Source organism: Meriones unguiculatus, chromosome 14 (assembly GCF_030254825.1).
Source record: "Meriones unguiculatus strain TT.TT164.6M chromosome 14, Bangor_MerUng_6.1, whole genome shotgun sequence".
NCBI classification, from domain to species: Eukaryota; Metazoa; Chordata; class Mammalia; order Rodentia; family Muridae; genus Meriones; species Meriones unguiculatus.
The window spans coordinates 88,561,860-88,587,937 of record NC_083361.1 but is presented as its reverse complement, the minus strand read 5'-3'; the positions used below and the strand labels follow the sequence as shown (position 1 = coordinate 88,587,937).

General features: G+C 39.2%; 2 protein-coding genes and 2 non-coding genes across 4 annotated transcripts; all 4 read left to right on the top strand.

The window, feature by feature from the left end:
- Positions 1 to 4,101: 4,101 nt before the first annotated feature.
- On the top strand, positions 4,102 to 4,209 carry LOC132647822 (U6 spliceosomal RNA). Its single transcript, XR_009586163.1, has one exon. It is a non-coding gene; the product is annotated as a U6 spliceosomal RNA (small nuclear RNA).
- A 6,412-nt stretch (positions 4,210 to 10,621) lies between these two features.
- Positions 10,622 to 11,353, top strand: LOC132646996 (olfactory receptor 52Z1P-like). The gene has a single exon (XM_060366230.1). It carries the CDS (start codon positions 10,622 to 10,624, stop codon positions 11,351 to 11,353), a length of 732 nt encoding a protein of 243 aa, XP_060222213.1.
- A 6,481-nt stretch (positions 11,354 to 17,834) lies between these two features.
- Positions 17,835 to 20,275, top strand: LOC132647279 (hemoglobin subunit beta-like). Its single transcript, XM_060367757.1, has 3 exons — positions 17,835 to 17,994; positions 18,110 to 18,332; positions 20,020 to 20,275. Exons 1-3 carry the CDS (start codon positions 17,903 to 17,905, stop codon positions 20,146 to 20,148), a joined length of 444 nt encoding a protein of 147 aa, XP_060223740.1. The 5' UTR covers positions 17,835 to 17,902; the 3' UTR covers positions 20,149 to 20,275.
- Positions 20,276 to 24,633: 4,358 nt separating this feature from the next.
- Positions 24,634 to 24,741, top strand: LOC132647789 (U6 spliceosomal RNA). The gene has a single exon (XR_009586132.1). It is a non-coding gene; the product is annotated as a U6 spliceosomal RNA (small nuclear RNA).
- The last annotated feature ends 1,337 nt before the right edge of the window (positions 24,742 to 26,078 follow it).

Sequence of the window (26,078 nt, the reverse complement as noted above, 5' to 3'; positions counted from 1 at the left end):
TTAGGCTCAGAGAAGAATTCAACTAAGGCTTTAATTTACAGTCTTGGAGTAAATTTTTTTCTAGTTTTTTTTTTTTTTTTTTTTTTTCTCACAAATATCTCCTGTCTTTCCACCTGTGGTCCAGTACCTCAGAGACCTCACTTAAATTTCTCCTTCCTGGTTTCCAGTTCTCTTAAGTTTCCTCCCTTCCTTGTTTTTCTGTGAACATGTTCCATCCTCTCCCAACCTCCTTTATCTTTGAATTCACCAATGTGTTAAAAATATACTTAAAAAGGAGGATACTTGAGCCCTTGTGCCCTGCCTCTTCCATCAATGATCATGGATCCTTACATACTCACAGCTTGCACTTGAGGGCAGGAGGTGTGAATAGGAGGAAAATACAGGACCAGGGAGAAAATGAGAAGAAACTTCTTGTTTCTTCACAGTCATTGTCTGCTTGGGAGCTTTCATGGGCTCATGGCCCAAAGAAGTCTGTACTTTCCTAATGTGTCTGTCTTGAATATCCACGACAGGGTTGGAGATCTGCCTCTCTCTGACCTGGTGATTTCTGGTGATTTTTCTGGTTTTGAAATGGTTTGTGTAATTACTGGAAATATCTCACACTTGTATTTTCTCCCTCTGTAACCATGTAGGTTATGCTAAGTTCTAGAGACAAAATGTGAGTTCCAAGTATTGCTTTTCCTCTACTGCAAGTCTGGCAAAGTTCTTAGACTAATACTTATGATACATGATGAATAATTAGAGAGCAATTATGAGATTAGAACAAAGCCGTCAAATGAAATTAAGTTGAACTGTTGCCTTGTGCTTAAAAGGACCCAAAGCCTTAAGATAGAAAGGTGTGAAATATTGAGAATTGAGTGTAGGTGAAATTTATAAAGATTGGCTGTGAGCCAGAGTTGTAGTGCATTCCTGGGGGTCATGACCATGAGTCTGATGCCTGCCTAGGAGACAGAGTGAGGGCTTGTCTTAATTGACTCACTAGATAGCAACCAAAGACAGGTTTTTTTTTTTTTTTAAATCTATCACCAAACACACAGAAAAGAGAAAACAAAAACAAAAAAGTAAAATAGAAACAGCATGGACTTAATAAAGTTTCTGTAAAGCTTAGAGAATAATTAACAAAATGAAATACAATTTAAAATGGAAGGAAATAATTGTGAACTAATAATCTATAACACATTAAAATGCAAAGTATATAAAGGACACATATAATCGACAAAAAAGAATATGAAATGAAAAAAAGAATTAAACAGATATTTTTTTAAAATAAGAAGTCCCAGACATTTCCAGGACACACATGAAAAGAAACTCAGTATTAGGGAGATGCAAATGAAAAATCACCAAGAGATGTCACTTTAATCTGTTAGATCACTTTAATCTGTTAGAATAGCTGTTATCAAAGAGGCAAAGAACAAGTGTTAGAGCAGATGGGAATGTGTATGTATATATATATGTAAAATGTGGATACACTAGCAGTTAACACTTGTAAACTTGGCATCCTTGCAAGGTAGTCTTGCAGATGAGGGAATCATCACTCTTTGCTCATAGCATATGCAATGACTGTTCACAGGAATGGTGAGACATTTTAGGTTTTTCCTAAGTTTTACTGGAGGCCACTAGCAAGGATACAGACCAATGTAATCCTCACCTGCACACACACACACACACACACACACACACACACACTGACCCAGGAAAGTAGAATGTCTTTAGTTTATATCTAAGTGACTTAGTGGAATCCCCAGTTAAAATGTCCAGATACAGTTAACAATCTAAATACAAACCCAGTGATCCAACTCAGCATTCTCTTTCACATGGGGAAGATCATCATTTCTTCTCTTCACAGAGAGCCATCCGTACAGATCGGGTCAGTGAGGACTGGGGGCAGCTGAGCACTGGGCAAAAAAATGCATTCCTGCTAAGAGAGAGTAAAGCTGCATTTATAACTGTGTGCCTCCCAGGAAAGCCTTATGTACTCAGTTTTTCTGGAAGCAACATCTTGTTTCATATGGAACTGAAGATTCTTACCCACTAATTGAAACAAGTGGACTTCGTAATTTGTGAAAGAGTTCATGCAAACAACTTCCCTCAGCAGACATGCTCACTGCCCACTTATGTCAGGGTGCAGAAGACCACTAAGAGATACAGATTGATAAGAGGTTCAGGTCGAGGAAGAGCTGCACCTATAGATGCAGTCATTCAGAATGTAACATCTTTGGTTTTCTGTCAATTGTTTCTTTTTAGTGCCTGGTCGGGTTTAATCAGAAACTCCCTCAAGGCTCAAAAGACTCAACAAGGCTCAAAAACTGAATTTGTATTCAGCATACTGAAACAGACATAGCTCGTGTACTTTGTGTATTATTAGAAAAAAAAAACCTGCACTTGCTTGGAGGAAACAAAACTAAACAAAAACGACAACTTTTATGGTAAGCCTAGACTGTTATTTTGAGAGCAAGCTCCTAATTCTCTCTATCCCTGATAGGTATATTCATTTCAAAAACAAAAATGCTAGGCAAGATGCCTTTATTAATTGACGCAGCAACTTCACTCCAGCTAGTCTTCCTTATCAGCAAAGACAGGCCTCGGTGTGGTGACGTGTTGATATGAAAACACTCCTCATGGCGACTTCACCCTGAGAGAAGTTGTTGACTCTGTAACCCAGAACACTAGAGAAAATACAGGCGACAGATCTAAGACAGAACAGCCACACAAAATGAGCCCAGGACTCAGAAACGTGGCTAGATTAGGGTCCCAAGGAAGAGGAAAAGTAGGACACATAATTTCATGATTCAGGAGCATTCCTTTAAGACAAAAGTTTATCTAAAATACTGTAACTTAGGGAGGAGTTTATTATGGAGAGAAAACTGTATTTGTATTTAACCTTAATTTTCTCTCAGATTAACTCATGTTGCTTTTATTATACAAATTCCCAGAGCTCTTCTACTTTTTGTCCATTTGTAAACATCACTACAAGTTTTCAATGTAAGAAGAAACAAAAATGTGCACTGAAGCCTGCTGACCACCTAATTGACAGCATTGATGGTGATCCGTTCAGCCAGTGGTCAAAAAGAGACGTCCGGTCCTGATTTGGCAAAATCCATACTATCCAGCTGGTTTTTCATTCCCATATTGACCTTATTTAGGAGAGAAAAGTGAAGATGAATAAAGAACAGATAAATTACAGAAATATAGAAAACTTTTTTTTTATCTGAACACCAAGCATAATTTGGTTTTTATGTGGAAATGAGTCTGGGATTCTGGCAGTCACTGGAGAGCACTAGTGACATCACTATTCATATTAATACACCACACAGACACTTAAATATCCACAGCAGCACCTAAACAGTTTAGAGCAAGAATTGGTCTAAATTGTTTCAATGTGTTTCATAGGCTTATCAATTTTATAGGCCTCTTTAGTGTTTTCTCATGCTTGAAGTAAGATTAAAATGAAAATACATACTAAGTTCTTATAATTAAATGAGCAAGAGCATTCACGTGTGGCTGTAATGGAGCTAGTATGGAATCTTTCACATCTAATCTAGTCAAGGCGAGTCCTGTGAGAACACACTAGATTTCTGACTAGTCCAATGGAAATGTCTTTTTGGGACTTAATGCTTTTAGTCGCCGGGTTTATCAAAGTGGAGAGTGTGCACAAGAATTATGATAGCATCCTAGAGGGTGAGGGATGTCTGGCAAACATGCAAATGACAGAAAGAATATACAGGATTATAAAACAAGCCAGAATGAGAGCGAGGTGTATAGGTTTTGAGAGCTTTGAGGCATGTTTTCAGCCAGCTTCAGAGGCAGCAGCATTGAGCTTGGAACTGAGTATCAACTTTTGGAGAGGTATGTTTAATGGATGGGAACCACACAGAAGACTCTTGATTCCATCTTTTTTGTAACAGACCACTCATGGATAAAAGACACTGCTGTGTCCCGAATGGCTCATCTTTCAAGGTTCTGCCTGGGTACAGCTGGCAAAGAGTTCCTCGGTGCTCATGGGCTGCCTCTTCACTTCATTTGCAGTCTACTGCTGAGCAAAAATTGTGAAATTTTGTGAGTGTCAATGTGTAAATTATTGTCTTGAGAAGCTAGATCCGTGTGCTCGCTAGGACAACACATGTACTAAAATTGGAATGATGCAGAGAAAATTAGCATGGCCTCTGTGTAAGGAGAAGCCAGAGTCTCATTCAGAAAGTCCTTACCTATGTTTGTGTCTTGAAGTGCATTCTTTTTCCTTTAGAGATTTCAAGGCTTCTGGGTTTACATTAAGCTGTCTGATGAATTTGAAGTTGATTTTTTCTGCGTATGAAAAAAAAATCAATTTTCATTCTTCCACAGACAAAATCCAGTTTTCTAAAACCATTTGCTAAGAAACCTGTCTTTTTCTCCAGTGAGTGTTTTTGCACTTTTTTTTCCCACTGAGAAATCAGGTGGCTGTCACTGTATGTGTTTGTTTTTGGGTTTTCTATTCTGGTTCATTGATTTACACCCTGGTGCCAGACATATTCTGTTGTTGTTATTATGTATGGCAACAAGAATTGAGCATGGCACTGAACAGAGAATTGAAAAAAAAAAAAAAAAACTTAAATGGCCCATAAACATTTTGAAAAGTACTCAAGATGCCTACCCATGAGGAAAATGTAAAACAGAACTGCTTTGCGAGTCCATCGCTCCTCATCCAGAACAGCTGTTTTTCCTAGAAAACCAGTGAAGAATGACTTTAGCAAAAGTAGGCTAGCCCTATTCACTATTGGTGGAAGCAAAAACTAGTACAACCTTGTGGAAACGGGATATTTTTTCTAAAACTCAAGCTAGAACAACCCTCTGACCCAGCTGCACCACTCCTGAGTAAATATTAAAGGGTTTTCTATTTATCTACATGAATGCTTGCATATCCATGTTTATTGCAAATCATTTCTCAATAGAAATGGAATCCTCTTAGATGCCCAGCAATGGGTAGGTGGATAATGACAACGTAGCTGATATGTCCAAAGTTTTATTAATTTGTAAAGAAAAATGAACTTTTGAACATCTCGGGAAAGTGGATGGAAGTAGAAGCTATTTTACCCAGTAAAGTAACTCATGCCCAGGAAGACAAAGGCTACATTTTCTCTTTTTCTCGGCCTAAGGAGGCTTCGACTAGTGTATGTAGGATTAAGGATAGTATCAGAGTAGGTCATACGTGGTATGAAGTTAGGTAGATTATTAGCAAACAAAAATTGCATGTCTGCTGTTGCTACATCCCTGTCAGCTCTTGGATAGAGGGACCTGAAGGACCAACAGCACAGCCCCTGCTGGTACAGGCTCTTTTCACCATCATGGTCACCATCGGAAGGCAATGCCGACATCTCTTGGTGAAGACACCTCACACTACAGCTGTAGGCCTCAGCAAAGTTAAGCTGAGGTGGGTTGGTAGCTTCCTCTCTTTTTGCATTCATAGGGCTGCACTTTTTAAAAATTCTATAATAGTCTTTCTATTTTGACATTATTTCTTTGTCTGTCCCACATATTAGGAAAAGAAAAGAAAATAAAAAACACAACACAATTGTCTTCCCAAATGTGACATTACTTAGAATGATGGGGTTTATCTCCATCTACTTTATTTCAAAGAATGGACTTTATTATATCACCATCAGGAAAGTTAGTAAGGTGCTAGATAAGTTAATTTCTGGGGTGATTCTTTCTATATTTTATATAGATATATTGTATTCTATCAATATCATAATTATTATTTGTCAGTAGTTATAAAAAATAAGTTTAAAAAATAGGTTCATTTGCCACTTCATTTTCTACTTTCTTGATTTACTGTCATATTTATGATTGATTTCACGTTTTTTGTGGTTCCAAAAATAATGGGAGATTATTAAAGAATATAAAACTGGTAAATTCACTTGAGAGATCATGCATATCTTATATCAATGAAATTATCTAAATTTTGGTGGAAGCTACTCAGAAACCTCATATGGCTACACTTCTTCATGTGTCTCTATAAAATAAAATATGAAATGGTATATTTTAAAATATGCTAAAATTAAAAATATTATAATATATAATAAAAATACTTTATGTTTCAGTTAGGATTAATGTATTCTTATAAAATATGTGGTAAATAAACAATAGAAAAGTATGAGTAACTATAAAGAGCATCTGTAGAATGAGTAGTCATAGCAACTAATATACACTGGTATTTGCAAGTTCTTTAAGTTTGTGGCTAACTATTGTGTCTGGTATCAGCGTATCTGGAACCACAAAGTCCCCAGTTCTTTAAAAACTTTGTAGGAGGCCCTTATCTATGTCTGCAGCCTGGCCAAACCCTAGTCGCCCTGACCACATCTACAAGCAGGCTTGCTTCATGCATCCTTGACCAAAGGAGAAAAGAAAAAGAGGAAATTAATGGAACACGTCTGTCCCCTCCCGGCATGCCATCGGAGTTTAGAGAAATTGCCTATTCCAATCAGCTTTAACTGTCAACCTGAGGCAGCCTAGAGTCTTCTGGGAAGAAAGTATCACGTGAGGAATTGCCTTATGAGACTGGCCTGTGGGCACAGCATTGGAAGATTGTCTTGATGATTAACTGACCCAGGAGGGCCCAGCCAACCAGGGCCCATTCTTAAGCAAGTGGTTCTGAGGTTTACAATAAGCTAGGGAATTGGGCTAGAGAGATGGAGGGGGTTCAGTTCTTAGCATCCACATTAATCTTATAATAACAGCTCACAATAGCCTTTAACTCTAGGTTCAGGGTAACCTGATGCTTCTAGCCTCCATGTTACCCATACTTACATATAGACACATACTTTACTAAAATAAAATTAATGTCTTCAAGAAATTAAAATAATAAAATCAATGCCAAAAGGCACTTCTGTGATTTTTTTTTTTTTTTTTTTTTTGTATTTTTGGACCCCTTTAATCCTGAATATTCCTATCATGTGTCCCAGGGAACAGAATGCAAAACAAAGAGCCTTAAGATTAGAAGGGACATATGATGAAAAAGAACTCATTATCATGGCTTTTAAAACTCATCCAGGACTTCCTCCCTACACAGTCTTAGAGCCCTGTTATTATAGATGCCTCCAGGGAACAGGATATGACTGTGATAGTCCAAGTCTCTGACGTGCAAAGAAAACCTGGGTGTGTTAATTTTAGTGCCTTCGAATGCTAACCGGAGGAAATGTTTCCCAGACTGTGGAGGAGAAGAAAAGGATGCTCTCAGGGGAAGAGCTAGCTGCGCAAGTCTCCTATGAAGGGATACATCTCAATGCTCTTGGGCTAAATTCTAGGGCCCAAGAGGTACCTAAAAAGAGGTATAAGTAAGTGGTCCTGAACTGCTATTTAGGCTCTGGGAGTCTCCTTGCTTTTGTCCTTCTTACTAACCTGTAAATAACTCCAGATTTCAAACAGAAACAAGTAAGTGCACAGCTACCCTCAAAGCAAGCTTGAGGTAGATGCAGGAGAAGCTTAAGTCATGATTTCTGCAGTTCTGGCACATAGCCTAGAACACTTAACTCTAGCCAAGCTGATAGGCAGCTGTGGCGCAACTCTGTTTTATGGTGAGGAATTTAGTCAGAACATTTTTCCCTTTTTATGTTGTATTCATACAACGGCCTTTTTCTAGCAAGATCTGAACATGGGTGTAATTAATTCCTACTGGCTAAAATAAGGCTCAGCTCTCTAAACAGAACTTAGTACAGGAAACCTTTATGTTTGCAAGAATAAACGCACGAATGTCCACAAAATACACCGGGCATTAGAATATCAGGCACCAGTCCTGATGCATATTAAAAAGCTGAAACTCAGAGATATTAGCTTGGAATGTGGTGAAGTTCTTTCACTGTTAGAAATTTAACACTTCCATCCCTGGATATTATAAAAACAGGCAATGATTTTTAGACTATAGTTTGTTATAGCCAGTCTAAGATGGTGCAATTGTTTTGGGAGGTATATTACAAACAAATGTATAACTTTTTCTGGAGTCCAGAATGTTAACTTTTTTTTAAACTTACAAGTGTTTTAATGTTACTTTTGTTACTTTTGAGTGGCCTATTTTCATATGTTGCTACAACAGATATTTTTCTGACTTATATAGCTATTATCCTGAAATGCTAACTTGAAAATGGACTCATAATGGTGCTGATTTTTTAAAGTGATTTATCACCAAGAGAACTAAAATTTAAAATAAGTAACAGCCTGTGTCACACAGTCAAGTGTATCCTATCGTAGCTGATTGTGTTCAGGTGCGATTGTGTGCAGCCTCTGCCAGAAAGTGCAATCAACACTGTCATAGCATGTGCTCCGGGAGCATGGATCAACAGATTAGGTAATTAAACATCTTAACATCCCAGTGAAAGACAAATGAAACAGAAGTTAATGTGGCTGAAGCTCACCACCAAGCAAGCAAGCTGAGGGTCTGTTTGCTTCAAGTGCATCTTGACACCAGCTTCTTCCCCGGAGACTGTTCCTCCCTGCAAAGTCCCATTCTCCAGGTGATTGATGTGAGGGAGCAGATCTGCAGATTTCATTATTTTTAAAGAACTACATACCAACTCATGCTTAGGCCAAGTTGGCGGATACTGCCTTTCATATTTAAGCATAGTTAAATGAATAGTGTCTAATATTTCAATCAGATAGAAGAGACTATTTTGTACCTAGTAACAAAGGAAAAGTGTCCATAATATATCACATTGGTGGACGTTTAGGGTGCTCAAACTATAGTGGCCTCTGATCCTCCTGTAAATTTTTGGGTAAGCCCACACCAATGTATTTTATTGTAAAGGCTTCGCCCAGCTATATTATTATATGTTGTTCTGAGTATCTATGTCATTACATATAGTTTCATCCATAACATTATACTTCGCATCTCCACACTCTTCCTCTATTCTCTGCTCCCCCCATGCCTCCTCAGGCCCTTTTCTTCCCAAAACTTTCTCCATGCACAACCTTTTCTAGCACCATTTCTGCTTTCTCTATATCCCTCCCTTCTCTCATGATACTAACTCCACTGTGATGATTTACATAGATGTTTACATCTATACACCATATATAAATTTAAACTGACATTCCACATAGAACAGGAAACATGAAATATTTGTCTTTCTGAGTCTTGCTTATTTTGCTTAACATAATAGTCTCCAGCTGCATGCACTTCCCTGTGAAAGCCATAATTTTAATTTTCTGAGATGCAGTGGAATCCAAAGCAGTTTTCCTTTGTATTTTCTTGAGCATTTATCCACATGTTGCCCCTTTTCTCCTGTTCATCACTGTCTATTTAGCCCAATAGCCCTCATACTCCATTGATGATTTTTCACACTTTTAGTTTTTTGAGCCCTTTACATATTCACAGTATGAATTTCCCTGTTGGATGTACAGTTGGCAAAGGTTTTTCTCTGTTCAGTAGACTGAGATAATAATTTTGAAAGTTCATGTGTCCTTAGTGGAATAAAAGCTTTTGCCACCTTTCGTTGGAGAAAGGGACTGGGAGAATATTAGATCTGTCTACCTATGACTGATCTCGTATTGATGTCTATCCTGTGTGTTATCTATACACACACATACACACACACACCCTCCATAGTAAGATAGTCTGGCAATGTATTGGCTCCCTCTTTTATCCCTTCTTTTAAAATTTGTAATCAGTTAGGAAGCCACTTGTTTTTAAAATTAAATCACTATTCATTCTTTACTGTGTGAGGAGATGTATTTGACTTATAGCTATCATCATGTGCTTCTGTGCTGTACTTGAAAATATAAAGATATATTGTTTAATTTTCAATAGCGACTTAGGCAGATTGTAATATGATTTTTTTTAAACCACGTAATAGGCTTGTTCGTGTCAAAGCCCAGTAAAATCTGGGGTTACAAACAGTTCAGACCTTTAAAAATCTCATGTAGATTTGAGAATTGTATTAGTAGGCAGACAGGGATGCATTTACTCACTTTGTGATCCCAATGGCTAAGACATGGCTGAGCATCAATTTATTTTTTCAACACAGAAGAGGGCATATTAGGATATGATGCTTGAAATCTACCTCATCAAACTTTATTTCATGAGCAACATATTTCAGTTTCAGATCTCTTTCCCTCAGGGATATGATGAGTGAGGCACTTGATGGTGTGGATATTCTGTGTCTAGTTTTATGCTGACATATGTTATAGATTAATACTTTTATTTTGACATGTAGTAGTAGAACTTTTATTTTGATTTGTAGTAGTAGAAGATGACTAAGATCATAGCTGTCAGGTTTTCTTTTGAGTTTGGGATTCAATGAGTTCTAGGGAAAGAGACTCAAAGCTTATGGGCCTTCCCTTTTCTGTCCATGTGAATAATAGTGTGGATGCTATAAGGTTCACACAGAGACCGTTCTAGTAGGTCACCACAAAGATTTAAGGAGCTCATATACGTAAGGTGCTAAAATACATATCAAACAATCACCATTTCTTTCAAGATGCAATGATTACTTTCTTGATCATAGGTGTGAATATTTAGGCTAGTTAATCCTCACTAGTGCTTTCCACACAGATGCAAATATTTGGGAAGAATATGATCAGACCTCATCCAGACTTGGCAGTCCTTCTCAGTCTTCACCCCTGTAGTGCTTGTTGAAGACCAGGGCTTATGTGGACAATGAAGGTGGACTCCTCCTTTCACAATCACACGGGCCCACAGGATGTGTGGTATGTTCTGTTTGGGATCCCAGGCCTGGAACACCTGCACGCCTGGATTGCCATCCCCATCTGTTCTATGTACATCGTGGCTGTCATAGGCAATGTTCTCCTGATCTTCCTGATAGTGACTGAACGCAGTCTCCATGAGCCCATGTATTTTTCCCTTTTCATGCTGGCTTTAGCAGATCTTCTGCTCTCCACAGCCACAGCCCCCAAGATGCTGGCCATCTTCTGGTTTCATTCCAAGAGTATATCCTTTGGTAGCTTTGTCTCCCAAATGTTCTTCTTTCATTTCATCTTTGTGGCAGAGTCTGCCATTCTTCTGGCCATGGCATTTGACCGCTATGTGGCCATCTGTTATCCACTGAGATACGGCAGCATCCTCACTTCCTCAGTCATTGGCAAGATCGGCACAGCCGCTGTGCTCAGAAGCTTTTTCATCTGCGGTCCCTTCATCTTCCTGGTCCATCGACTTCTGTATTGTGGGAGAAATGTAATTCCCCATTCATACTGTGAGCACATGGGCATTGCCAGGTTGGCATGTGACAGTATCACTGTCAACATCATATATGGCCTGACCATGGCCCTGCTGTCTACAGGGCTGGATATAATGCTCATCATTATTTCCTATACCATGATCCTTCACACCGTTTTCCAGATCCCTTCCAGATGCAAGGAAAAGAGGGATTGAGGGAGAAATTGGCAGGGGATGATGGAGGGGCTTGTGCTGGGATACAAAGTGAATAAATTGTAACAAATAATTTAAAATTAATAAAAAAAAATCTAGACCCCCCCCACAAAAGAACCCAGAATCCTCTAGTGTACAAAAAACAGGTGAGCTGAGAAAGAAATTAGGGAATGACACCCTTCACAATAGCCTTAGGTGACATGTAGTACCCTGGTGTGACTTTCACCAAGCAAGTGAAAGATCTGTATGGAAAAAAAAATAAAAACAGCTTCAACTTTGTAGAGAAAAAAATTATAAGTAGATGTCAGAATATGGAAGATCCCCAATGCTCTCGGATCTGTAGGATTCGCATAGTGAAAATGGCCATCCTGCCCAAAGCAATCTATAATCTATAGACTAAATGCAATTCCCATCAAAATCCTGACACTACTCTCTATAGACTTGGAAAAAAAAACAATTCTCAACTTCATATGGAAAACTCTAAAACCCAGAATTGCTAAAATAAATAAATAAATGAATGAATAAATAAATAAATAAATAAATAAATAAAACCTGTACAATAAAACATTTTCTGGAGGCGTCTCCATCCCTGAACTCAAGCTGTACCATAGAGCAACCATAATAAAAAACAGCATTTACTAAAATATAAACTGACTGGTGGATCAATGGAATAGAATCAAAGACCCCAGAAATACAGCCACAAACCAGTGGATAATTGATTTCTGACAAAGAAGCTAAAGCCATACATTGGAAATAAAATAGCATCTTCAACAAATGGTGTTGATCTAAGAAGATGTCTGTATGTAGACAAAAGCAAATAGAGCCATAGTTATCAACCTGCACAATACTAAAGTCCAAGTGGATCAAAGACCTCAACATAAAACCAGATACACTAAACCTGTTAGAAGAAAAAGTGGGGAAAAGCATCGACCTCATTGGCACAAGAGACAACTTCCTGAACAGAATACTAACAGTGCAGGCTCTAAGAGCAACAATCAATAAATCTAGCTTCCTACTGAAGGGGGCGTCTGAAAGACTCTACCTAGTAGTGCATCAAAGAAGATGCTGAGACTCAGAACCAAACCTTGGGCAGAGTGCAGGGAATCATATGAAAGAAGGAGGAGTTAGCAATACCTGGAAAGGACAGGAGCGCCACAAAGACCAAATGTATCTGGGCACAGAGGTCTTTTCTGAGACTGATTTTCTAACCAAGGACCGTGCATGGATATAACCTAGAAGCCCTGCTCAGACATAGCCCATGGCAACTCAGCATCCAAGTGGATTTCCCTAGTAAGCAGAACAGGGACTTTCTCTTACATGAACTCAGTGGCAGGCTCTTTGATCCCCAACCCTGGAGGGAGAAGCAGCCTTGCCAGGACACAGAGGAGGACATTGAAGCCAGTCCTGATGACACCTGATAAACTAGGGTCAGTTGGAAGGGGAGGAGGTCCTCCCCTATCAGTAGACTTAGAGAGGAGCAGGAAGGAGATGAGGGAGAGAGGGTGGGGTTGGAAGGGAATGAGGGAGGGGGCTACAACTGGGATACAAAGTAAATAAACTATAATTAATATAAAAAATAAAAATTAAACAAATGTGAGAATAAATGGAACCTCATGAACCTAAAAAGCTTCTGTAAAGAAAGGACACCATCATCAGAACAAAACGACAGCCTGCAGACTGGGAAAAGATCTTCAGCTCAACATCTGACAGAGTGCTAATATCCAAAATATACAAAGAACTGAAGAATTTAAACTCCAACAAACCAAGTAATCCAATTAAAAAATGGGTTTCAGAGCTAAACAGAATTCTCGACAGAGGAATATTAAATTGCAGAAAAAAACTTAAATTCTCCATGTCCTTAGTCATCAAAACCACCCTGAGATTTCAGTTTACATTCTACAGAAAGACTAAGATCAAAAACTCAAGTGACAACACATGCTGGAGAGGATGTGAAGAAAGGGGAACCTTCCTCCATTCCGGGTGGGAGTGCAATGTTCTGTACCCCTTAGGAAATAAGTGATCTGCTTTTTAAGAAAATTAGGAAAATTCTACCTAAGATCCAGCTAGGTCACTCCTGGGCATCTACCCAAAAATGCTCCATCATAAACAAGACATGTGATCAACTTTGTTCATAGCAGCTTTATTTGTAATAGCCAGAATCTGGAAACAACCTAGATGTCCCTCAACTGAGGAATGGATACAGAAATTGTGGTACATCTACACAATGGACAACTAATCTGCAATTAAAAAGAAGAAAATCATGGCATTTGCAGACAAATGGATGGAACTAGAAAAGATCATCCTGAGTGAGGTAACCCAGAAGCAGAAAGACACATATGGTATATACTCATTAATAAGTGGATATTAGACTTTTAATATAGGATAAACATAATAAAATCCATAATCTATATTATTAAAGATACTAAACAACAAGGAGAACCCTAGGGAAGATGCTTAATCCTCATTAGAAAGGCAAAATGTATAGACTTTGGAAGCAGGAGAAGACAGAGAACTGGGTAAGAACCTACCACACAGGGTCTCTGAAAGAAATTACCCAGCAGGACTTTGAAGCAGATGCTGAGACTTGTAGCCAAACTTTGGAAAGCGCAGAGAATCTTATGGAAGAAGGGTCAGATAGAAATATCTGGAGGGGATAGGAGCTCCAAAAGTAGACCAACAGATCCAAAAACTTCTGGGCTCAGCGGTCCTGCAGAGACTGATGAATCAACCAAGGACCATCCATGGAGAAGACCTAGACTCCTGCTCAGATATAGCCAACGGGCAGCTCAGTCTCCATGTGGGTAGCCTAGTAAGGGGAGCAGGGGCTGTCTCTGACATGGACTTGGTGACATGCTCTTTGATCACTTCTCCCTGGTTTGGAGGGCATCCTTACCAGGCCACAGAGGAAGACAGTGCAGCCAGTCCTGATGAAACCCAATAGGCTAGGGTCAGATGGTAGGGGAGGAGGAACTCCCCTATCAGTGGACTAGAGGAGAGGCATAGGGGGAGAAGAGGGACAGAGGGTCAGACTGGGAAGAGATAAGGGAGGGGGCTATAGTCTAGATATAAAGTGAATAAATTGTAATCAATAAAAAATAAAAAGGAAAGAAAAAAGAATAAGTGATCTGGGAAAGAGGTTTGATCCAGAACATCTGAGTTGATCCAATCAGCTCTGAGCTCAAGGAGAACAAGAACGTTCAAACTTATTAAGCAGTAAATCTCAGAGGCTGAAAACATTCTAGGTCTAGGTTAGATTGCAAGGAGGCTGGAAGCATCCAGGACTAGGCCTACAGTATCAGAAGGAGGCAATGAGCCTCTGAGACAACATTTGAAACAGGGGGCAGGGAAAATCACCTCTCTCTGGGGGGTGGGGCGGTGGGGTCTTGCCTTGCCAGGCCACAGAAAAAGATGAAGCAGCCAGTCCTGATGAGACCTGATAGGTCTCAGATAGTAGGGGAGGAGGGCCTAGGACTAGGGTAAGGGCCAATGGGGAGAAGAGGGAGGGTAGGTGGTACTTGGAGGAGATGAAGGAGAGGGCTAAAGCCAGGATACAAAGTGAATAAAATCTAATAAAAATAAATAAATAAAATTAAATAAAATTATTTCTTTTTATACCATAGTTAGTGTTGATGTATCACATATTTTAAATTTGGTAAAGAATTCATTTGTCAGTATTTTTCTCTATTAATTTTTGTTAATGACCGAACTGATGACATTATTTGCGACATTTTCTATGTGTACAAGGTGTGTCGATTATATTACTCTCACATCCTCTCCCTTCTTTCTCCTCTCCCTTCCACGGATCCCACTAACTTTTCTTTTTCTTTCATATTCTCTCTCTCTCTCTCTTTTTAAATTCCATATTAGAAAACAAACATGCACTGATTGTCTTTTCAGCAACCTCCTTTACTAAGATGGTTTCCAGTCTCTCCTGCAGGTAGTAGAGGTAATGTGCTCTTAAAATAGGAGATACTGTACTTACTTAATAGTTGAATTGATCTGAAATTTCTATGATCCCTCACTATCTCTGTGTCACTCCTAATTCACTCAGAATGTGCTAAAGTACTATCATTTAACTAAATGACCCATTTATTTAAAAATACCTTAGAACCAAAATTTACCTACCTACAAGATAGGCAGAGACAAAGATAGAGACTAAAGAAATGATCAACCAATGCCTGGCCCGACCTGATGTCTATTGCATGGGAGATAGCCAAGCCCTGATACCATTAAGCATACTCTACTATGTTTACAGATAGGAGCATAACGTAATCATTCTCTGAGAGCCCCTTCCCCTAATCCCCCCACCAGCAGAAACTATTCAAATCAGATGCTGAGACTCACAGCCAACCATAAGGTAGAATTGGAGAGTCCAGTGGATGTGTGGGAGAAGAACCTAGAGGGACAAGAACTCTGCAATTAAACCAACAGAGTCAACTAATTTAGATCCATGGGGTCCTACAGAGAAAGAACCACCAACCAAAGAGCATGCATGGACTGGATATAGGCCTACCCATACATACCCGATGGGCAGTTTGATCTTCCTGTGGATCCCTTAGTAAGTTGAGCAGGTGCTGTCTATAACATGGACTCTGTTGCCTGCTTTCAAGCACTTCAGCCTAATGGAGCTGCCTTGTCTGGCCTCAGTGGATGAGGATGAGGTCAATCCTGATGTGATTTGGTGTGCTGGGATGGGTTGGTGATGGTGGGGCTCCCCATATCCCATATATATGGGATATATATATATATATATATATATATATATATATATATATGGCTGAATTAGGCTGTTATGGTGGCCACTTAATTTTACATTCACACCAGACCTTAGGATGTCTTAAAACCTTTGTGGTTGAAGTTCAATCTGAGTAATAAGACCATCAACCACATTGCAGCTCTGGAATAAATGCTACAGTACCTAATGAAGAAGCCTGCAGGAAACCATCACAGTATTGTCTTCACAGTGAGCAGAACTTCTCATTTCACTGTTGGTTGTTATACTCCATCAGAACGTGACTGACTAAACAAGTAATAGGGCTCATAGGGGCACACACACACACACACACACACACACACACAAACAAACACACAGAGAGACAGAGACAGAGAGACAAAAAGAGAGAGACAGAGGGAAACAAGTTCACATAGAGAGAGACGGAGACAGTCAGAGACAGAGAAGACCTAATCTCATACTGTTCAGAAATGCTTTTTCCTCTTTTCACAGCAAATTTTGAGGGCTTTTCATGGTTTAATACTTTCACAAATTTGTATAATGTATGTTAGTCATGTTCACCCTCATTCCCCTTTCTCATGCTCCTCATGCTTATTTTATGTGAGTGTTTGGAGGATGGAAAGTAAAGGGAGTCTGAAAAAAATCCATGAATATGCAAATCCATGAATGTGCTACACACACAGTGAGAGAGAGAGAAAACAGAGGGAGGCTGGGAGTTTGGGAGGGAGAGAGACAGAGAAAGAGAGAGAGGGAGGCAGAGATAGAGGGAAGAAGGAAGTATAGAAGGAAAGAAGGAAGGAAGGAAGGAAGGAAGGAAGGAAGGAAGGAAGGAAGGAAGGAAGGAAAGAAGAAATGTGAACACAGGAAGAATTTCCTCCAACTTTCCTGCCTCTAGAGATTGTGTCTGGGCTGACACTGAGCTTAAGTGATAGGAAGTCCCCCTGCTCCTCCAGACATCAGTTGATTACACACTGAGAAATTTAGCTGTCTTATTCAGTCTTTCCTTACAGATAATTGTCTCCTGACATTTACCCTAAGCTTTGGGTTCTAATTAGCTTTATGTTCATTTTTGTTTTATTTTATTTTTCTGAGATGTGAGTCCTCTATGTTTCCATGTCTGGTTTCAATAAACAGAAAGAGTAACAAATGTTCAGGGCATGCTCAGTTCAGCTTAGCTCTGTGCCACTTGTCAGAGTCACTTGACGAAGTGAGCAAATTACAGAAACGAGGGAGCACACAAAACAGAGACTTGAAATACATGAACACATATTTTCCTATCTGAAGTTTGATTCATGACCTGAAGAGAGCTAGCCGAGAAAACCAAAAGGATAATGATGATTTTGTCTTCTTGTTTAGGCTGCATAATCTGTAATGGGGAAGAACCCCTCAAACCCTCAAACTAAGAATGTCCAGGCGATTTTCTGATGTATAATGTGCTTCAATTTTCATCTGTGTAGTAACAATATGAAAGGAGAACTATCTAACAAACAAACTATGCTATTGGTGCAAACAGTATAAATATAGTAGCCAGAGAAGATGTGTTAGCGCCAGGGGTTGCTGCAGGTGTAAGAGCAAGCACTACTCAGAGAAAGGACCCAGATCTGTGGTCCCTAAGCCTGAGCCACAGCCACCCTAAGTGGTTATGGTTATCATCCCAGAAGCTTCACCCTGGAGAGCCACGCCCTGGCATTGGTTAATCTGCTCACACCAGCATAGAGGGCAAGAGCCAGGGCTGGGTATATAAAGCAGAGCATGACCAATTACTCCACACATTTGCTTCTGACCTAGTGTGCTGACTCACAAGCTCAGAAACAGACACCATGGGGCACCTGACTGATGCTCAGAAGGCCCTGGTTATTGGCCTGTGGGGAAAGGTGAACGCTGATGAAATTGGTGGCCATGCCCTGGGCAGGTTGGTATCCAGGCCACAAGGCAGCTCACAAGTGAAGTTGGGCTTGTGGAGACAGAAGTCTGCTCTCCAGCAGGCACTGACTCTCAGTGTCCTCTGCCTGTGCTTTCCTTGTTAGGCTGCTGATTGTCTACCCTTGGACCCAGAGGTTCTTTGACAGCTTTGGAGACCTGTCCACTGCCTCTGCTGTCATGAGCAACGACAAGGTGAAGGCCCATGGCAAGAAGGTGATTACCTCCTTTAGTGATGGCCTGAAACACCTGGACAACCTGAAGGGCACCTTCGCCAGCCTGAGCGAGCTCCACTGTGACAAGCTGCATGTGGATCCTGAGAACTTCAAGGTGAGTCTGCTGGGCCCCTGTGTTTCCTTGCTCTGCCTTGCATGCTCACCCTCTTGTGAGAAGGAAAGGGAAGCGCTTGTAGGGAGCAGTGTAGCTGGATGGTGCCTGGTGGTGCCCTGGGGAGTGTTGCCAAGAGTGCAACCATTTTACCCTCCACTCACACTCCTTCTTTCCTTTCACTCTGTTCTAAATTGTTGTTTCAAATGAACGACAATCCCAGCCATTCTATTTTACTGATAAGACTGAGGAGCCAAAAACTGGGTTGAAAACCTGCAAGTTCAAGAGTCAGAGAAAGTACCAGCTGTCTTTCCTACTCAGAGGAAAAAGCCCCAAAACCTTACTAGCTCAGCTCTTAGCCCAGGAGGTTAAGTCCCCAAAGCCCAAGGCCATCTCCTATAGTGTGTGTGTGCTCATTGTTTCATCAATGACAAATCTGGGATTGGACTATGGAATACAGTGATGGTTCAGAACTCTTGATGCTCTGTGCCCTGTGTCCACCTGTAAGAAATCACTCTGATCCTGTTTGCAGTGGACTGGAAAAGGCTCATTTGATTTCCTGAGAGTAAGCCATGGATGAGGAACTGTACTGTCCCAATTCAGTAAACAGTATCACAGACTGTGAAAAACATCATTTTGAATTGGAAAAAGATAAAGAAAGTACAATTATCACCAAGTTTATATAGCTGTTGGACTAAAGAGCAAGAGGAACTAACTTTGCATTTCTATGGTGCTTTAATGTTTATATTGTTTCAGTGAAACATCTGTGAAAGGAGTTGTGCATTCTCCATTCATAAATGGTGAAATTGAGACTCAACAGCACAGAACTACTTGAGCACAGTACTCATAGAATGAATATTTTAAGATGTTTAAACTCTATTAATAAGTAGTTCATAAAAATGGATTTTTAAATATAGGTATCTACTGAAGAGTAAAATAAACACCCAAAATACATGTCAAAACAACAACAGCAAAAAAACCTGTTTAATACAAAAAACCAAGGTCAAAGGGCAAAGCTAGCTCAAAGCTCAAAAAGCTCAAGATCTAGAGAGCTAAAAGCCATTTCCCTTCTAGGTGTTGCCTGAAATAACCCTCAACTCAAAGTCCCTCTTACTCTTTAATCCCTGTCTGCCGGTTTCCTGCTCACCTCTTGACCTAGGGGTTCATTTTATTGATTCCTGTGTACAGAAAGCTCTTGGATTAAAGGTGTCTGTTAGGGCTGGACTACAATACAAGAAACAGGATTTTATTCTTCACAATCTCGGGGGTTCTCAATGGGATCAAATATCTTGCAACATGTTTGGATTTCCTCTTTTCGGTAAATTTTAATTATCAGTTGTAGTTTTAAAGTGCGTTTCTTCATCATTTATCTAACTTTTGTTTTCTTTCAAATATTTCCTGGTAACTTGCTTTGAGAACAAGGAAGATAAGTTTTTTCCTGCTAATTTGTCCAGCTCTAAAGACTTATCTAGTGATAATTGGCTTTCAGGCTAGGCTGATAGGGAAGAATATACTTTGCATATAAATTTTGCCTGCCACAGAAAAGTTCTTATCAAAATTGGCCAGCAGAGCCAGCTGTCATTCTGCCTATAGTTTAAGATTATGACCATAAATTCCATTTGAAAGGAGCTTGCAGTTTCTGGTATTTTTGCTCTACTATCATGTTGATGCCTCTTTTATCTTCCCACAGCTCCTGGGCAATATGATTGTGATTGAGATGGCTCACCACCTGGGTAATGAATTCACCCCCTGTGCACAGGCTGCCTTTCAGAAGGTGGTGGCTGGAGTGGCCACTGCCCTGGCTCACAAGTACCACTAAGCCCTCTTTCCTGCTGTGGCCCATGCACAAAGGTTTTGTGTCCCCTGGACAACAACTATCAATTGTGGGGGAAATGATGGAGGCCTTTGGGTATCCAGCATTTATCTAATAAATGATTGTTTCATTACCATGGTGTGTTTTAATTATTTGTGTGTGTTGAAAGGATTTATGTGAAGCCTTTAAGATATAAAGGCATTGGGATATGTTGGAGAGTGAAAAAGGAGGGTGAAGGTCATGACATTTTTATTTTCATTAAAATCATTCAAAAATAAAACATAAAGAGAAGAGGTGTGTGTTCAGAGGAAAGGTATTCATTTTAACTTTGAGCTAATAAACAGATGTCTGGTCTTCATGATGGACGATGAGATAGTAAGCAGCTGCTGTGTGGGAAACCTTCCCTGACACCCATTCCTTAGGCTCAGAGAAGAATTCAACTAAGGCTTTAATTTACAGTCTTGGAGTAAATTTTTTTCTAGTTTTTTTTTTTTTTTTTTCTCACAAATATCTCCTGTCTTTCCACCTGTGGTCCAGTACCTCAGAGACCTCACTTAAATTTCTCCTGCCTGGTTTCCAGTTCTCTTAAGTTTCCTCCCTTCCTTGTTTTTCTGTGAACATGTTCCATCCTCTCCCAACCTCCTTTATCTTTGAATTCACCAATGTGTTAAAAATATACTTAAAAAGGAGGATACTTGAGCCCTTGTGCCCTGCCTCTTCCATCAATGATCATGGATCCTTACATACTCACAGCTTGCACTTGAGGGCAGGAGGTGTGAATAGGAGGAAAATACAGGACCAGGGAGAAAATGAGAAGAAACTTCTTGTTTCTTCACAGTCATTGTCTGCTTGGGAGCTTTCATGGGCTCATGGCCCAAAGAAGTCTGTACTTTCCTAATGTGTCTGTCTTGAATATCCACGACAGGGTTGGAGATCTGCCTCTCTCTGACCTGGTGATTTCTGGTGATTTTTCTGGTTTTGAAATGGTTTGTGTAATTACTGGAAATATCTCACACTTGTATTTTCTCCCTCTGTAACCATGTAGGTTATGCTAAGTTCTAGAGACAAAATGTGAGTTCCAAGTATTGCTTTTCCTCTACTGCAAGTCTGGCAAAGTTCTTAGACTAATACTTATGATACATGATGAATAATTAGAGAGCAATTATGAGATTAGAACAAAGCCGTCAAATGAAATTAAGTTGAACTGTTGCCTTGTGCTTAAAAGGACCCAAAGCCTTAAGATAGAAAGGTGTGAAATATTGAGAATTGAGTGTAGGTGAAATTTATAAAGATTGGCTGTGAGCCAGAGTTGTAGTGCATTCCTGGGGGTCATGACCATGAGTCTGATGCCTGCCTAGGAGACAGAGTGAGGGCTTGTCTTAATTGACTCACTAGATAGCAACCAAAGACAGGTTTGTTTTTAAAATCTATCACCAAACACACAGAAAAGAGAAAACAAAAACAAAAAAGTAAAATAGAAACAGCATGGACTTAATAAAGTTTCTGTAAAGCTTAGAGAATAATTAACAAAATGAAATACAATTTAAAATGGAAGGAAATAATTGTGAACTAATAATCTATAACACATTAAAATGCAAAGTATATAAAGGACACATATAATCGACAAAAAAGAATATGAAATGAAAAAAAGAATTAAACAGATATTTTTTTAAAATAAGAAGTCCCAGACATTTCCAGGACACACATGAAAAGAAACTCAGTATTAGGGAGATGCAAATGAAAAATCACCAAGAGATGTCACTTTAATCTGTTAGATCACTTTAATCTGTTAGAATAGCTGTTATCAAAGAGGCAAAGAACAAGTGTTAGAGCAGATGGGAATGTGTATATATATATATATGTAAAATGTGGATACACTAGCAGTTAACACTTGTAAACTTGGCATCCTTGCAAGGTAGTCTTGCAGATGAGGGAATCATCACTCTTTGCTCATAGCATATGCAATGACTGTTCACAGGAATGGTGAGACATTTTAGGTTTTTCCTAAGTTTTACTGGAGGCCACTAGCAAGGATACAGACCAATGTAATCCTCACCTGCACACACACACACACACACACACACACACACACTGACCCAGGAAAGTAGAATGTCTTTAGTTTATATCTAAGTGACTTAGTGGAATCCCCAGTTAAAATGTCCAGATACAGTTAACAATCTAAATACAAACCCAGTGATCCAACTCAGCATTCTCTTTCACATGGGGAAGATCATCATTTCTTCTCTTCACAGAGAGCCATCCGTACAGATCGGGTCAGTGAGGACTGGGGGCAGCTGAGCACTGGGCAAAAAAATGCATTCCTGCTAAGAGAGAGTAAAGCTGCATTTATAACTGTGTGCCTCCCAGGAAAGCCTTATGTACTCAGTTTTTCTGGAAGCAACATCTTGTTTCATATGGAACTGAAGATTCTTACCCACTAATTGAAACAAGTGGACTTCGTAATTTGTGAAAGAGTTCATGCAAACAACTTCCCTCAGCAGACATGCTCACTGCCCACTTATGTCAGGGTGCAGAAGACCACTAAGAGATACAGATTGATAAGAGGTTCAGGTCGAGGAAGAGCTGCACCTATAGATGCAGTCATTCAGAATGTAACATCTTTGGTTTTCTGTCAATTGTTTCTTTTTAGTGCCTGGTCGGGTTTAATCAGAAACTCCCTACACAAGGCTCAAAAACTGAATTTGTATTCAGCATACTGAAACAGACATAGCTCATGTACTTTGTGTATTATTAGAAAAAAAAAACCTGCACTTGCTTGGAGGAAACAAAACTAAACAAAAACGACAACTTTTATGATAAGCCTAGACTGTTATTTTGAGAGCAAGCTCCTGATTCTCTCTTTCCCTGATAGGTATATTCATTTCAAAAACAAAAATGCTAGGCAAGATGCCTTTATTAATTGACGCAGCAACTTCACTCCAGCTAGTCTTCCTTATCAGCAAAGACAGGCCTCGGTGTGGTGACGTGTTGATATGAAAACACTCCTCATGGCGACTTCACCCTGAGAGAAGTTGTTGACTCTGTAACCCAGAACACTAGAGAAAATACAGGCGACAGATCTAAGACAGAACAGCCACACAAAATGAGCCCAGGACTCAGAAACGTGGCTAGATTAGGGTCCCAAGGAAGAGGAAAAGTAGGACACATAATTTCATGATTCAGGAGCATTCCTTTAAGACAAAAGTTTATCTAAAATACTGTAACTTAGGGAGGAGTTTATTATGGAGAGAAAACTGTATTTGTATTTAACCTTAATTTTCTCTCAGATTAACTCATGTTGTTTTTATTATACAAATTCCCAGAGCTCTTCTACTTTTTGTCCATTTGTAAACATCACTACAAGTTTTCAATGTAAGAAGAAACAAAAATGTGCACTGAAGCCTGCTGACCACCTAATCGACAGCATTGATGGTGATCCGTTCAGCCAGTGGTCAAAAAGAGACGTCCGGTCCTGATTTGGCAAAATCCATACTATCCAGCTGGTTTTTCATTCCCATATTGACCTTATTTAGGAGAGAAAAGTGAAGATGAATAAAGAACAGATAAATTACAGAAATATAGAAAACTTTTTTTTTATCTGAACACCAAGCATAATTTGGTTTTTATGTGGAAATGAGTCTGGGATTCTGGCAGTCACTGGAGAGCACTAGTGACATCACTATTCATATTAATACACCACACAGACACTTAAATATCCACAGCAGCACCTAAACAGATTAGAGCAAGAATTGGTCTAAATTGTTTCAATGTGTTTCATAGGCTTATCAATTTTATAGGCCTCTTTAGTGTTTTCTCATGCTTGAAGTAAGATTAAAATGAAAATACATACTAAGTTCTTACAATTAAATGAGCAAGAGCATTCACGTGTGGCTGTAATGGGGCTAGTATGGAATCTTTCACATCTAATCTAGTCAAGGCGAGTCCTGTGAGAACACACTAGATTTCTGACTAGTCCAATGGAAATGTCTTTTTGGGACTTAATGCTTTCAGTCACCGGGTTTATCAAAGTGGAGAGTGTGCACAAGAATTATGATAGCATCCTAGAGGGTGAGGGATGTCTGGCAAACATGCAAATGACAGAAAGAATGTACGGGATTATAAAACAAGCCGGAATGAGAATGAGGTGTACAGATTTTGAGAGCTTTGAGGCATGTTTTCAGCCAGCTTCAGAGGCAGCAGCATTGACCTTGGAACTGAGTATCAACTTTTGGAGAGGTATTTCTAATGGATGGGAACCACACAGAAGACTCTTGATTCCATCTTTCTTGTAATAGACCACTCATGGATAAAAGACACTGCTGTGTCCCGAATGGCTCATCTTTCAAGGTTCTGCCTGGGTACAGCTGGCAAAGAGTTCCTCGGTGCTCATGGGCTGCCTCTTCACTTCATTTGCAGTCTACTGCTGAGCAAAAATTGTGAAATTTTGTGAGTGTCAGTGTGTAAATTATTGTCTTGAGAAGCTAGATCCGTGTGCTCGCTTTGACAACACATATACTAAAATTGGAATGATGCAGAGAAAATTAGCATGGCCTCTGTGTAAGGAGAAGCCAGAGTCTCATTCAGAAAGTCCTTACCTATATCTGTGTCTTGAAGTGCATTCTTTTTCCTTTAGAGATTTCAAGGCTTCTGGGTTTACATTAAGCTGTCTGATGAATTTGAAGTTGATTTTTTTCTGCTTGTGAAAAAAAAAAAAAGATCAAGTTTCATTCTTCCACAGACAAAATCCAGTTTTCTAAAACTATTTGCTAAGAAACCTGTCTTTTTCTCCAGTGAGTGTTTTTGCACTTTTTTTCCCCTCTCAGAAATCAGGTGGCTGTCACTGTATGTGTTTGTTATTGGATCTTCTATTCTGGTTCATTGATTTACGCATTCGTGCCAGACATATTCTGTTCTTGTTATTGTGGATGGCCTCAACCAGAACTGACCATGGCACTGAACAGAGAATTTTCAAAAGAAAAAAAAAAAAACAAAACTTAAATGGCCCATAAACATTTTGAAAAGTGTTCAAGATGCCCCCCCTTGAGGAAAATGTAAAACAGAACTGCTGTGAGAGTCCATCTCTCTTCATCCTGAACAGCTGTTTTTCCTAGAAAACCAGTGAAGAATGACTTTAGCAAAGTAGGCTAGCCCTATTCACTATTGGTGGAAGTGAAAATTAGTACAACCTCGTGGAAACTGGGGAGATTTCTTCTAAAACTCAAGCTAGAACTACCCTCTGACCCAGCTGCACCTGGGTTGGTAGCTTCCTCTCTTTTTGCATTCATGCGGCTGCACTTTTTAAAAATTCTATAATAGTCTTTCTATTTTGACATTATTTCTTTGTCTGTCTCACATATAAGAAAAAAGAAAAACAAACAAACAAACCACCACAATGGTCTTCCCAAATGTGACATCACTTTGAATGATGGGGTTTATCTCCATCTATTTTATTTCAAAGAATAGACTTTATTATATCACCATCAGGAAAGTTAGTAAGGTGCTAGATAAGTTAATTTCCGGGGTGACACTTTCTATATTTTATACAGATACATTGTATTCTATTAATACCATAATTATTATTTGTCAGCAGTTATAAGAACTAAGTTTAAAAAGATAGGTTCATTTGCCACTTCATTTTCTACTTTCTTAATTTACAGTCATATTTATGATTGATTTCACGTTTTTTGTGGTTCCAAAAATAATGGGAGGTTATTAAAGAACATAAAACAGGTAAATTCACTTGAGAGATCATGCATGTCTTATATCAGTGAAATGATCTAAATTTTGGTGGAAGCTACTCAGAAACCTCATATGGCTACACTTCTTCATGTGTCTCTATAAAATAAAATATGAAATAGTATATTTTAAAATATTCTAAAATTAAAAATATTATAATATATAATATAAAATATTTTATGTTTCAGTTAGGATTAACA

Coding starts and splice junctions, on each gene's coding strand:
- LOC132646996 (XM_060366230.1), top strand. CDS start 10,622: ATGAAGGTGGACTCCTCCTTTCACAATCACACGGGCCCACAGGATGTG.
- LOC132647279 (XM_060367757.1), top strand. CDS start 17,903: ATGGGGCACCTGACTGATGCTCAGAAGGCCCTGGTTATTGGCCTGTGG. Junction 17,995..18,109: donor GGTGGCCATGCCCTGGGCAG/GTTGGTATCCAG, acceptor TTTCCTTGTTAG/GCTGCTGATTGTCTACCCTT. Junction 18,333..20,019: donor TGGATCCTGAGAACTTCAAG/GTGAGTCTGCTG, acceptor ATCTTCCCACAG/CTCCTGGGCAATATGATTGT.